The sequence below is a fragment of the Gadus morhua genome, chromosome 4 (assembly GCF_902167405.1).
Source record: "Gadus morhua chromosome 4, gadMor3.0, whole genome shotgun sequence".
Classification (NCBI taxonomy): Eukaryota; Metazoa; Chordata; class Actinopteri; order Gadiformes; family Gadidae; genus Gadus; species Gadus morhua.
The window spans coordinates 30782945-30798093 of NC_044051.1; the positions used below are offsets into that span (position 1 = coordinate 30782945).

Genomic DNA, 15149 nt, shown 5'->3' on the forward strand with positions numbered 1-15149 from the left:
TAATAGGAATACACCAGAAAGCGCTGGAGGATCTGTATATCCAGGCAGTGGGAAGGAAGACCAACTCCATCCTCTTAGATCCCTCCCACCCACTCCATCCTTGTTTTGATCTACTTCCTTCTGGCAGAAGATTCAGAATGCCTTTGGCCAGGAAAGCTATCTACAAAAAATCATTCATCCCCATAGCTATACACACACAGAACACTCATTCCTCAAAGAACTCACACAAATAACACACACACACACACACACACACACACACACACACACACACACACACACACACACACACACACACACACACACACACACACACACACACACACACACACACACACACACACACACCTCCAAGCCTTCAGTCAAAAGACAATTTTCTAGTATGGCAACATACTAGACAATAAAAGCTTTTTGAATCTTGAATCTTTGAATTACAGATATCTGAAACGTCATTACAGATATCTGAAACGTCATTACAAATATCTGAAACGTCATTACAGATATCTGAAACGTCATTACAGATATCTGAAACGTCATTTCGCCTGGTCAAAACTCGAACTCAAGATATCTTTAATTCAGTTTCGCCTAGGCAGAATGAAAGTTAAAGATATCTACAATTGTAGATATCTCTAATCAAAATTAATTTCAAGATATCTACAACTTGAAAATAGATATCTACAATTCAATTACGACTATCCCTAACTCCAGTTAACGATATCTACAACGTCCTTTTGACTAGTCGTAAGTCCAGTTAGAGATATCTACAACTTCATTTCGCCTAGTCAAAACTTAATTTAAGATATCTGAAAAGGTACATGTAGATATCTTGAATTGAGGTGAATTAAAGATATCTTGAACTGGAGTTATGACTAGTCAGAATCAAATTGTAGATATCTCAAACTGGAATTACAGATATCTACAATTCAGTTGCAGTTATCCGTAATTCACATAGTGGATACCCGCAACTGAATTGTAGATATCTGTAATGAGAAACCCCATAGACATGAATGGCAAAAATGACGTAATTTCGCCGAGGAGGAATGTCTTTGTGGATATCTGTAATGACAATTGTGGATAGGAGGAATGTAGTTGCGGATATCCAAAATGTTATTTTTGACTAGGCGAAATTGAATTGCAGATATCTGCAATGTAAATTCCGGATAGTCAAACTTAGTTAATAAATGACAATTCGGCTTGCCATATAGAGACACCCACACTTACACCCACACGCGTACAGAGGCGCACCACACAGACAAACAGACACACACACACACACACACACACACACACACACACACACACCACACACACACACACACACACCACACACACACACACACACACACACACACACACACACACACACACACACACACACACACACACACACACACACACACACACCGATTTGACTATCCATTGAATGAATGAATTCATATATTCATGAATGTGAACTTTGGATTTGATACTTCTCCCCCCCAACACACACAGACACACCGTCCTCCCCCACCACTTCACGCCCCACCCCCACCCACCGTCTTCTCCTGCAGCTCGCGGGCCAGGTGGGTGTTGGCCTCCTGCCGCTCCTCCACCAGCTGGCCCTTCTGGTCGTAGTTGACGGCCAGCTCCTCCAGCGCCTGCAGCACCTCCTTCACCTCCTCCTTGGCCAGCTGGTTCTCCGTCTGCAGGCGGTCAAGCTCCTCCTGGATTTTGTCATAGTCGCGGCGCGTCGACGCCAACAGCTTGGGCCGGAACGTCAAGAAACACAGACACGCACACAAACACAAACAACCCCTGTAAGTCGCAGTTCTAGGGCTCGCTGTGCATTATTGTGAGGGCTGATACGTTTAAATGTATTTGTTTCAAACATGGTTTCATTGAAGGGGGAGGACAATGTACTCTGCTCAAAATAACTCTTAAACCTTCTGTCTGAAGGTTTAATATGTTCTTAAAATGTTTAGGGAGACTCTTTTGAAGAGGCTAGTGCACCTAACTTCAATGTCACAATAAGTATGTATGGAGGAGTATGGAGGAGAAGGAGGTCAAACCACACCTCCTTGTGTTTTAGAGCACCTTTTATGCTTTTTCGACTTTTATGACCTATAAACGTTGTTATAATGATTTATAGTCATGCTTAACCATACCAAAGTGTCAAATAATGACGCACATGCATTTAGACGTATTCCCTGCTGACCGTCTGGGGTGGCTGTGCAGAGCGCTGAACACTAGGGACGCCGGTCACGATTCACTTGTTCAAATTTCCGAGGTTTATCTACGTAGAACAATCCGGATTTTCAATGTTTGGTAATGGTGCAACATGCTCTTCCGGAAGGTAACCAATCACAACGGAGTGGGGTTGGCAGGAGGGGGCGGAGAAGGACGAAGCCGAGTGTTGACAGAGAATGCTGAAAGCGCCCGGATGAGAGGAAGAGTCTCCCGAAAATCGACATGGTTTTTTGTGCTGTGATTCGTGTCCGGTTGATCTATATGAGTCATTAATAAGAAATTAAGACCAGAAAAGTAGTATAATAGGAGATCTTTAAGCATGGTTGACCTGAGGGGGGAAGACAATGTTCAAAAGATGTGTCTATTCTTGAAATGTTTACGTGGACAGTCTTTGGGAAAGGTAAGTGCGCCCAACTTCCATTTCACAATAAAGGTATGGAGGAGAGGGAGGAAAAGCCACCTCCTTGTGTTTTATTTTGAAAATCATTGATTCACTTGGGGAAAGACAATTTCCAACAAACTGTGTATGTTTAAAATGTTCCTACAATGTTTATTTTGAATGATTAATTTCACAATAAAGGTATGGAGAAGAAGGAAAAGTCACACCTCCTCGTGGTCCAACATCTGCTCCTTCAGCTTCTCCGCCAGTTGGCTGCTCTGGTTGATCTCGTCGTCCTGACGATGATACAGAAACACAAGCAGTGAGCATGAGAGGACCACCGACCCAACACACCGGATGAACAACAAGCCAACTCAACTATCCCTCTCTTTTCTATCTCCCTCTTTCCTGTTCGCTTTCTTTCTGTCCAAGTGGTTATGACTGTAACCCAAGCCATAAACAGTGAGACGCAGGTCAATTCACACCAGTGTGACAAGAAATTGCAGCAAGGAAACAGTGATTTTGCTTGTGCTGTTTCTTGTGCTGCTTATTTTCTGCATTTGAAAGCAACAGCGAAAGTGAAATTTAAAGAATTCCAATGGTGAAGTTTCCAGAATGGTCTCTCGCTGGTTTCTAATCTTCCACAGGAACACATGACATCATTGGTTTCATAAACATCTCTACAGATGAATGCGGGTATATTAAAGGACCCAGCCGACCTTGTCGTCCAGCTGCTTGTACAGGGAGACGATCTCCTCCTCGTACTTGCTCCTCTCCTGGCAGGAGACGTCCGTCTTCTCCCCCCCTCCCTCGGTGGACTCGGGGAGGTTGTCGATGACAGGGGTGTTGTCGCATTGCTCAACGCTGCGGGCGGGCTGCTGTTCCGCCTCTGGCACGGCCTCACCTGCCCACCGGACCAGAGGAGACACCGTGTGAACCTGACATGTACTGTGCTCCTCCCAGACATGGTGAGTAGATAGAGGCCACATGACTTATGTCTAAGGACAGGGGGATAAGGAGGGGGATGTCATGAGCCTCCACTTCTCTCTTCTCTCCTCCACCTCTACTCTAAATCCTCCACGTTTCTCCCCACTCATCCACCTCTCTCCCAACTCCTCCACCTCCCTCCTCCAGCCCTCTCCCCTCTTCTCCTCCTCCTCCTCCTCCTCCTCCTCCTCCTCCTCCAGCCCTTTCCCCTCTCATCCTCCTCCCACCTCCTCCTCTCTCCTCCTCTCTCCTCCACCCCTCTCCTCACCCCCTCCACCTCTCTCCTCCTCCCCCCTCACTGTTCCTCCAGCGATTGAGCTCGGCCTCTCCCCCCCCTCCTCCTCCTACCCCCTCCACCTCTCCTCCTCAACTCCTCTGCTCCTCCTCCCTCCACCCCTCCTCCAACCCCTCACCGTTCCTCCAGCAGTTGAGCCCGGCCTCTCTCCAACCCCCTCCTCTCCTCCACCTCCCGCCATCACCCCCCCTCCCCACTCCTCCCTTCTCCACCTTGCTCCCCGCACCTCCTCCACCAATCTCCCCCTACCTCCTCCTCCACCTCCCACCACTCAACCTTCTTCACCCCTCCTCCACACCCCCTCCTCCTCCCCTCCGCCTCTCCTCCTCCCCCTCACCGTTCCTCCAGCGGTTGAGCTCGGCCTCTAGCCTCTGGATGATCTTCTTGCGGCCCTTGCTCTTCTCCTTCTCCTTCTCGTATTTCTTCTTCCACTCCTCCGCCGTAAGCTCCAGGTTCAAACACACCGTGTTCTTGATGGTCTTGGCCCTGCGTGAATCAAACACGCACACGCACGCGCACACACACACGCGCAAACGCACACACGCACACGCATGCGTACACGCGAGCACACACACACAGACACACGCACGCACTCACATACGCACATGCACACACAGACACACACACACACACACACACATGCACACACACACGCACACATGATAAGATGAGGAAGATGAAGTGATTGCTGAAATCCGAAATAAGAGTAAAGGATGATGTGGATGCTGGAGGGATGGTGAGCACTTGGACAACTGCCCATCACCTGAGGCTTAACCTCAACAAGACTGAGCTCCTCCTAATGCCAGGGAAAGATTGCCCACACATGGACTTACTGGTCACTGTTGAGAACATCACTGTATCTCCTTCTCCAACTGCCAGAAACCTCGGTGAGGTACTGGACAATCAGTTATGCTGCACCGCAAACATCACTGCAGTGGCCTGATCCTGCAGATTTGCAATTTACAACATCGGCAGGATCCGGCCTTTCCTCACCAGGGAAGCAGCTCAGCTTCTTGTCCAATCACTGATCATCTCCCGCCTCGACTACTGCAACTCGCTCCTGCCTCTGCGATTAAACCTTTGCAGACAATCCAGAATCCGGCAGCGCGCCTCGTGTACAACCTACCAAAGTTCTCCCATGTGACCCCCCTCTGCCTGGACCTCCACTGGCTCCCTGTAGTAGCTCGCATCAGATTCAAGATGATGGTACTGGCATACAAGGCAGTCGATGGAACTGCCCCTGCCTACCTCCAAGCATTGGTAAAGCTACACACCCCAGCTCGATCCTTCCGCTCAACTACCTCAACTGGACGTCTGGTACCGCCATCGCTAAGAGCAAGCAAAGGTCGATCAACAAAGTCACAACTTTTCTCTGTTTTGGGACCTCAGTGGTAGAACGAGCTCCCTGCTGATGTCAGGGTTGCAGAGTCGCTCACCAGCTTCCGCAAAAGACTCAAAACTCGCCTGTTCACCTCGACTCTGCATAGCTACCCAGCCCCTTCCGGCCACCATTGTATGTTGTACGTCCTGGCACTTAATTGTACGCACTTAATCTACATTGCACTTATTCATAGTACTTAATTGTGTCACATCTGCAGTAGCTGCTATCATTGCTGTAAACGGGAAATGGGTTAGCCTAGCGATTGTTAGTACTTGCACTTGGCTCTATGAACATCTTTACTGTACTGACAGTGATATATTGTTTCACTTCTTATGACAAAATACTTATTGTAAGTCTTTTTGGATAAAAGCGTCTGCTAAATGCCCTAAATGTAAATGGTGAGTGGATGGTTGGATGGACAATGGATGGACAGATGAACTCATTTATAAATGGATGGATGAAGTTATGTTGGAGGCTAAATTTATGCATGGGTGGATGGACAGATGGGTGAGTTGTGTATGGATGGATGCATGAGTATTTGAAAAGGGTGAGGAATGAATGAATGAACGAATGAATGGATGGATGAATGAATGGATGGATGAATCAATGGATTGAGGTGCTTGGATCGAACCCCTTTCATGAGTGGACACTAGGGCTGTCAACGAATATTCGAAGTTCGAATATTCGTTCGAAATGTATCCAAAAACGCGAATTCGAACGTGAAAGTTAATATTCGAATGTGAAAAAACACTCCCGCGGTACAAGCGCCTCTATCTGCTTTGTGAATGAGCCTCTGTCTGTTCGCGATGTCCCTCATAATATTCGAATGTGAAAAAACACTCCCGCGGTAGTGTAACAGACTAGTATTGTGAAGAGCGAATGTATTTTATCCCCTCGGGGTTTCCGTACTTGGATATAGGTATTCCAGCTCGGCTATGCCATTCAATAAGCATCCGAAGTAGAGCTCAGGGAGCTAGTAGTCTGGCTGGTGAAAGCTGCTATAACGCAATGTTCTCGGCAAAGTCCGAGACAGCTTTTTTTTCATGAATCCGAACGGTGCGTAGTGCTGGCCCTTTCGCTGGCATGGTGGAAGACGTAGGCGACATGCATTTTTTTCTTTATCGATTTTAATAGGCCTTCTCGATAAATGGTAAGCAAAGCAAGGAACGTTACCACTAGCATACTTTGTAACATTCAGAAGCGGGCGTCTTCTTCAGATTACTATAGTTTGCGCGCTTGCAGGTGTGGTGGTGAAATGCAAGCGATACAAAGTAGTGGCTTTTCATGATTAGGCCTCCACGTTACTGGGCTGTTTATAGGATATATATATATCCCACTAATTTGAACCATGGTTTTGTCGCATTATTGACATATTGACGGCACTGCGTAAAATAGGCAACCAGATATTCGAATAGTTCGAATTCGTGATTTTTTTCCAAACGAACATTCGAATGTCATTTTTTAGCAATTTTGACAGCCCTAGTGGACACAGGGGTTAGACAGACATAACCAATGAGCGAACAAACAGGGAGGGGGGGGGGGGGGGTTACCTCTGTCCAAACATGAGGGTGGACTTGGTCTCGGCCTCGTTGTACACGGAGGGCGAGCAGCAGATGATGATGGTGGTCCGGCAGTTGCCCCCCAGGGAGTCCTGCAGGATGCGAGTCATCTTGCTGTCCCGGTATGGGACGTGGCTTTTCTAAACAGGGCAACACATACAATGATTTATTTATTTCTTTTACTGGCTGTAATGTCAAATTTGAGAGAAATATTCCTTTGACGGCAAGTTATATTATCATATCCCATTGCTGCAATCATGACTGATCCAGTGGGAGTCCACTAATACTCTGTAACTCGATGGGTCATAACAGGGTTACTCAGTAGACCACAATTACATTTTGGATCCACAAATATATGCCCAAAATTATCTATATTTAATAATTGTATTATTTATTTTGCTGTAAATCGTAGCATTGAAGCAATTCAACGATAGGTAACCCAACATGGACCTCATGGTTATGATCAGACTTTTCCTTTGTGTTGTGTAGTGTTCGCTCACCCAGCCATCCCCCCCCCCTTCACCTGAGCGTTCTCATCAATCTCTATTCCCTCATCAGTCTCTCCCCATACATACTAGCTCTCTTCCTTCGTTCCCTTGTCGGTTTGTTGTTTTTGTTATGTCATTCATTCCTCGTGGTTCTCAAATTGTAGAGTTGGTTTCATCCTCCCTGAACAGATATTGAGTTGCTTCATCAAAGGCCCTTTGATTGGTTACATCCTGAGTCATCCTGTTTGAATTGATCAATTTGTTCATTTGTTCACACTCATAGAGCCCCTTTTACATTATGTCAACGTTAGCATTGAAAGACGATCTGGCTGGTGCCAGTCCAAGCTTGTATCTGTGTCCGACTCTCTCTGGGCTGTGTCACAGCAGCTGGGGATGCATTGTGGGTAACTCACGGTTCCCTCGGCCAGTGCAGAGATGACGTTGCCCAGCGCCGACAGAGACTTATTGATGTTCTTAGCCTCGTCCAGCACCGCCCCTTCTGCACCCGTCTTACTGACCTTGAGGGGCGACCCAGGGCAGAGAGAGAGCAAGAGAGAGAGAGAGAGAGGGAGAGAGAGGGAGAGAGAGAGAGAGAGAGAGAGAGAGAGAGAGAGAGAGAGAGAGAGAGAGAGAGAGAGAGAGAGAGAGAGAGAGAGAGAGAGAGAGAGAGAGAGGGGGGGAGGGAGAGAGAGAGAGAGAGAGAGGGAGAGAGAGAGAGAGAGAGAGAGAGAGAGAGAGAGAGAGAGAGAGGGAGAGAGAGAGAGAGAGAGAGAGAGAGAGAGAGAGAGAGAGAGTGAGAGAGAGAGAGAGAGAGAGAGAGAGAGAGAGAGAGAGAGAGAGGGAGAGAGAGAGAGAGGGAGAGAGAGAGAGAGAGAGGGAGAGAGAGAGAGAGGGAGAGAGAGAGAGAGAGAGAGAGAGAGAGAGAGAGAGAGAGAGAGAGAGAGAGAGAGAGAGAGAGAGAGAGCGGTGTAAGACAAGTGGCAAAATCGAATAGGTTTCCAAGAAAGATGACAAAGGAGGAAGAGAGATACATGCGAGAAGTGTTTGGAAAATCAAGAAGAAGAAGAAGAAGAGGAAGGAGAAGAAAGAGAGGTCCTAGGTGTGTTATAGGGGGGTCAGGGGAACCTTCTCGCTGCCGGCCAAGTCAACCAGGTACAGCTTCCCACTCAGCTTCTTCTCCGTCTCCACGTTCTCCTGCTTGATGTTGATCAGGAAGATACTGTGACTTCTGGAGCTGTGCTCGTTCATGTCTGCAGCACACACACACACACACACACACACACACACACACACACACACACACACACACACACACACACACACACACACATACACACACACACACACACACACACACACACACACACACACACACACACACACAGGCACGCACACACAGGCAGATAAATACACACACGCACACAAATACCGACACACAAAGGCACACATAAAGACACATACACAAGCACACACACACACATACAAACACACGCACGCACGCACGCACACACACACGCATGCACACACACACACGAACACACAGACACATGCACGCACGCACGCACGCACACACACACACACACACACACACACACACACACATGCACATACACAGGCACACAAACACACACACATGGTTACATGATTCTATAAATAACGCTCGCTCACTACCCTAATTGATCAATCCAGCCTTTACTTGTCTTTTATAAATGCTTGTAAGGCAAAGATATTCCTCACTTTAGATGAGCTCACACAAAAGACTCACATAATGCTTCCTAACTACCTGAACTCATCATGAACCCTAGCATTATTAAGTGTTTATATGTTAGTTATCCTAAAGGGCTGCCAAAAACGATAATAGGATTAACAAATATACATTTTATTTACCAAAGCATGCATGTATTGCAAGATATTTATGAACCAATAGAATATAAAAAAACATAAACTGTTTCAACTGGCCTGAAGTAATCGCCACTATTTTCCTAATACAGTAAGCTATAATAGTCTGTGTATCAATAGAAACAGCAGTGTTCATTTAAACGTCCTGCTTGTATAAATAGCGAGACAGGGCTTGTTCCAAAGGCCAATCAGAGCGCACGATCAAAGGTTTCGAACTCCACCCCTGTGGACACCTACTGGTCACTGCGACGTGCCGATTGGCCTTTCCCTCATCGATGACGTCCATCACCTCCTCAGGACTGGAAACAAAGCGCTCCGTGCAACCCTGGAGGACAAAACAGACAGAACTCATGTTTCAGTGAACACACAACCCTCCCGGACCCCAGTCGCCACAACCACCTCTATCCCCTCCAAGAATCACGCATCCCAGCACTATTTAGAGTCGCTGGGATGCATGATTCGTGGATTGCACAGGCCTTACCCCACGTACGGCCGTACGTGGGGCCGGATTATTGTCTGTGATGTCTGCGAACTGATAAATGAATTGACTCTTTGTTCCATACTTTGATCAAACTGATACATATACCACCCTGTCTTGCCGTCATACCCCACCTACCTTGACATAGGGAACTCTGTTTTTGTCCTCATGCACAGCAAGGTTGGTCTTGGACACTTGAAAAAGGAGAACGAAAATATATGAAAATCTCCTCTAATAATGCATTCATCATAAATTCATCATTAAACTGAACTGAAATGACAGTTTATAGTATATCGTGGATGTATAATCCAATCTTATTTTACTTGTTATATTAAATCTAAACTCAGGCATATAATAATGTAAGCATATACAGTGCAGAAGTATCTTCAATGAAATCTGAATTAATATTCATGGCTATGAAGACATTCCAACATTCCAACATTCCGAAATAGGTTTCTCTGGGTTCTATTGAGGCCAGTAGAAGTTCTCTTTACCATCCAGCAGGTCCCTGATCTTGTCCATGTAGATCTCAAAATAGGACACCTGTGCAGCAAATCAATTTTTTTACGGTGAAAACAATTAATACTAGTTATTCCTGTATCTATTTGCATAATTCTACCACGATTTAATTTATATCCTGTTTCTTATACACAATCTAAGAGGGAAGGTCGGAAAGAAAGCTCAACAGAAAGAACCAAACCATGCAAAATCAAAGCTTGACAATTGTCTTGTTGTGGTACAATGTTTTTGATCCTAACCTTTGGATTATCGCGACCATATTCAGGTAATCGTTGTGGTTCTGGATTGGCATACAGTGTCGGACATGGTTCACATCCAAAAAAAACAACAACGGGTGACATGGATGTCTGTGTTGTAATGTTGTCCTTGTAGGACAGCTACATTGTGTAGCTGTGGTGGGTGATAATTTTGGCTGCTAAATCAAGGTTGAAGGTACAGGCTGCCCAGGGTAAGGTGCAATAGGTATACATTTTCCTATGTATACCTGTGTTGACGGAACTTTCAAATAGCACTAAAGCACTTTATTTAAATTAAGAATTTAAATGGAATAGACTTTTATTAACGAATAGTGGTATTTCATTTTGTTGGTTGCATTTGATCAGGTTGTTTTTTAATGTGTTGTAGTCTTTACCACTGCTGTAAACCAAACCTCCTCTGAACTGAACTGTGCTTGCGTTTGTGGTTGCAGACAGTGCAGTTAGCCATCGACGGCGCTTTGTTAACCTTGATATGGAACTCCAGGTTCTCGTCCATGGAGTAGATGTGGTCGAAGATGTCGTTGGAGATGCGTGGGATGATACCCATCAGCTGGGGGTTGTGGAGCTTTCCCTGGGGAAGAACCAGCCAAACGATACAGGTCGTTACCCAATGACCAATCAGAACTACGGGGGGGGGGGGGGGGGATCTATCAGACTGCCATTAATACAATGGGTTCCGTTCTATTACACTTATTGACAGGTTTTAATTAATATCCTTATACTCATTGGGGGAAACTCTTACTGGAAACATGGGTTTAATTGAGAATAACTTAAAACCTGCGCCGGTTTAAGATAGAGTTAGTTAATCAGTTAAGCGTCATGTGAGTGTGAGCTTTAAATAAGATAGGATCTGACCACTGCTTTTAGTGTCCACTTAAATGTATGATGGATAGATAAGCAGCGTTTGCTACGGTTAACTGGGTAGGCTGGTAGACTGAGACTCAGCATACATCTAGATGGACACTGCCTCTCGCCTGTGCCCTCATTTTAATCTCACCTCAGGGCCAAGTGGAGCCATGACAGGAAGAAAGGTGTCTGATTGGTCAGAGTCTAAACTCTCGTTAAGCTGCTCTTTAGGGCATGAGGAAGATTTAACTAATAAAAGACTTTCAGTGAAGACGTCGGGGAGAACTTAGAGGAGAGGGTAAGGTGAGAGATGGGGCTGTACTGTAATCACGCTGTAATAACGCTGTCTGAGTCTAACACGTTACATCACTGCATTTAGCAGAGCGAGAGAGAGACCGTCGAGATGAATCACCTCCATTGTGTGGGTCTTCCCTGAGGAGGTCTGTCCATAGGCAAAGATGGTCCCATTGTAGCCTTCCAACACGTCTAGAATTAATACAGAGTAATCAGAGGTCAATGCATTCATCGTCATAGTCAAATGTCTGTTTGTGTTTGACATTTTACAGTATAATAAGGCAGGTTGACAAAGAGAAAACTTCAAAGGTTTATTAAGTTGCATTCTGCATCCAACACAATTCATTAATCATGCCTTTCGAAGCTGTGTGTGAGTGTTTGTGAGTGTGTATGTGTGTGTGTCCACCCCCCCCGCCCCCCCTGAGTGGACCCACCTTTGACGATCTGCTTTGCGCACGCATCATAGACCTGCTCCTGCTGGGAGTTCGGGGGGAGAACACGGTCGAAGACGTACGGCTTTCCCTGTCATTGTTGTTGTTGTTGTTGTTGTGGTGACACACCACCAGAAAGACAAGGACAAAGAGATGTCAGGGCAGTATCACCTCGGAGAGAGGACAACTCTCAGGAGGACCTTTTAACTGCAGTAGGAGCGGATCCAGAGTTGTCAAGGGGAGGAGCAAAAAAGAGCAAAAAACGAGCAAGAAAATAAATAATGACCCCTCCCTCCCTCCCTTCGTGTGTCCCCCGTTGTTAAGTAGTGCATTCATGCACCTGCGTTAGAGCTACGCTAACGTTGTGTGCGCACATGTGATTTGCAGACGAGATGGATGCTCAGAACCGATCAGGGAAGAGCTTTCCTGAAACGACATGGAAACTCACAGTGCATTTCTCTCACTCATAGCTGATGGATGTCTACCGCATTCTGAACATAATACACACAATTGTTGTTAAATCTAACTGACAGCATCTTTCATTCATACAAATCTTTTAAATTGTACAGACCTCAGTTAATATTAAAAAAACAAACACTATAAAAGATAAAGCCAGCAGTGTCGCAGTCATAGGATAGTGTTTCCCAACGTTTCTTGTCTTGTAGGCCTACCCTCACAGTCCTATCAGTGGGGCTAAAGTCCCTGTTCATCAAAACCAAATGGTGAGGAGCTTAAAATAGAAGAGGCCGAGGGCTATTTCTAGTCTTTATTTATCAGCAGCAATCCAAATACATAATATGGATGAGATTCAACAAATATTCATATTTATTGTGTAGGCGTGATATAAGCTAAAGCTGAATGTTTACAAGCACTCCATGGAACCTGCTCGCGTCTGCCCCCTATCGGCCCGCGGAGCGCCGGTTGTGAACCATATAGTTAAACCACAGAGAAGTCCGCGGCACAGCGTAGGATGGGCGCGGGGTGTGTTGAGCAGTCACTATGCAGGCAAGGCTAGCTGGCAGACTTGGCAGGAATCAACAACTCTGGGAAACACACCTGCATAGCTATTTAAGTTTAAATACGTCATGAAGGTGTGTGCGTGCCGGCAATATTGGTCAGCATGATAAGGTTTATTATTCTACCAGTGCCTGGTTCATGAAATAAGCAGACCCCTAATGAGTATGATGGGACACTTGTGTTTGTCTTACCATGACACCTCTGTTCAAAGGGTATAATGTGATTACAGAAGCCTGGACCAATATCCATCAGCTTCAATTTGGCCGTTCAGCAAGGTTTTCTACCGCATCGGACACACGTCAAAAAAAAACCTGCTGTCTCATACCGGCAATCTCAGCGTCCCATAATAACACACACACACACACACACACACACACACACACACACACACACACACACACACACACACACACACACACACACACACACACACACACACACACACACACACGAGCGTGCACTCGCGTTGTCACACCAACTTAAGTCTAGTGACGCTATTTCAATGTGCCCCTGTGCGCTGGAAAAGAAAACGTACTGTGATCTTTTTTTTTACAAAACTTCAAACTCGCGTATAGAACAAAAAATTAAATTAATTCGTTTTTTATTTATATTTTCACTTACCGTTATCACCACGGTGTCGTCGTCTTTGAATTTGGGGATGTATTTGTCCCCTCGTGTGATCTCCGCCTCGTTCAGGGGCCTGAACCTGCACAGCACTTTGACGCCGCATTCTGCCGGGTCCGTCATCGCTGTAGTTGGTGGTGGTCGGCAGGTTGTCCAAGAGGGGGAATCAAAAATGTTTTTAACGAAAACCTAAACGCGTCATGCAGAGACACTGCGCCATGCGTCAGCCCACAGCCACGATCCCGTCGTCTCACTGTTAAACACTGAAGGAGGAGAGCGGAAGTCAGTGCGAATAATGGGGGGGGGGGGGGGGTTGTGTTCGTCCCGCTCGAGGATAGAGGACAGAGAACTTGGAGATCAAATGCTTGCAAACACCCGCATCGTCCTGCTGGCGGGAAGCGCGCGCTCGGTCCGTGGCTGATGCTGCTGATGCTGCGGCGGCGCGCGCCCTCATCCTGCATCAGCAGCATCTCGGCTCCCAAACACTCCTCTCCACCCCCAACCCCCACTCCCCTCAAACACTCATCTCCATCCCCCCTCCCCACACAAACACCCAGACACACATACACAGTGATTAGTAGTGCGCACATTTCTATTTTAAACGTTAAGGACAATATGGGCCAGTTAGATTTTTTTTGTGAGCCTGGAATTCACTGTTGGATGTTTGGTTGGACTCCTGGTCGGATCGCTCGTTGTATTCATCGTTCGGTTTACAGTCGACATGTCATCCCGCCCTGGACGGCCGACTGCTCCTCTAGAGGGCGCTGTTGGACTAAATACATCAGAACGAGGCGTTCATCTGCACCAGTGGTATTCACTATTTTTTTCAGGAGAGCCGCACTAACAGGACAAAGTCAACAGGAGAGCCATTTTGACCGCAAAGTATCAAAACCTATAAATTCAGTCATACATAAGTATGCCTGCTTATTAATATGTCATCCCTGAAGCAGTATTTCCCACAGAATTTTGTGAAACTGGAGCCCAGTCCTCAGGGGGGTCCCGGGGCATGTTCCCCCGGAAGAAAAAATGTGGTACCTTTTAACCTAGAATGCATCAATCTGGCGCACTTTGAGAGGAAAATAAAGACTTGTGTGACTGTGTACTATTTTCTGGAATAATGTGGAAACACTGGGTCACATAACATGGAAGCTATTGAAGAATAGGTTATTACTTTTTATTAAAATACTTGTAAAAAAAATAATGAATTAAATATTATCAATCAAAACAAGTGTGTTCATAGAAAACCCCCCTCCAATAATAATTGAGAGGCATTGAGAACCCTGCCTGTGTAACACCTGGAAAGGAGAGAAGTAAATAATCACACTCAACACGGCGCTCTCTTTGTCGTGGCTTCGGCAAGAATGTATTAATATTCCAAAGTACTTACATAGGTACAATGATTTTCTAAAGAAAATATCAAAACAGAAAATATATGATTTCTTCACATTCAAATCTGAAGTTCACAGTCG

At 45.9% G+C, this 15149-nt stretch overlaps 1 protein-coding gene across 1 annotated transcript in view; it reads right to left on the reverse strand.

Moving 5' to 3' along the window:
* Positions 1-14113, reverse strand: part of LOC115542493 (kinesin heavy chain) — a 31932-nt gene extending 17819 nt beyond the window's left edge. The window contains exons 1-14 of the mRNA XM_030354770.1: positions 13678-14113; positions 12043-12130; positions 11727-11800; positions 10935-11039; positions 10187-10235; positions 9831-9886; positions 9452-9539; positions 8441-8565; positions 7729-7833; positions 6819-6967; positions 4225-4373; positions 3325-3509; positions 2833-2901; positions 1536-1742 (exon numbers count right to left, since the gene is read on the reverse strand). Of these exons, the coding sequence (XP_030210630.1) occupies positions 1536-1742; positions 2833-2901; positions 3325-3509; positions 4225-4373; positions 6819-6967; positions 7729-7833; positions 8441-8565; positions 9452-9539; positions 9831-9886; positions 10187-10235; positions 10935-11039; positions 11727-11800; positions 12043-12130; positions 13678-13803 (1575 nt within the window). The 5' untranslated portion in view covers positions 13804-14113. The remainder of the gene's footprint in view (positions 1-1535; positions 1743-2832; positions 2902-3324; positions 3510-4224; positions 4374-6818; positions 6968-7728; positions 7834-8440; positions 8566-9451; positions 9540-9830; positions 9887-10186; positions 10236-10934; positions 11040-11726; positions 11801-12042; positions 12131-13677) is intronic.
* Between the last annotated feature and the right edge of the window lie 1036 nt (positions 14114-15149).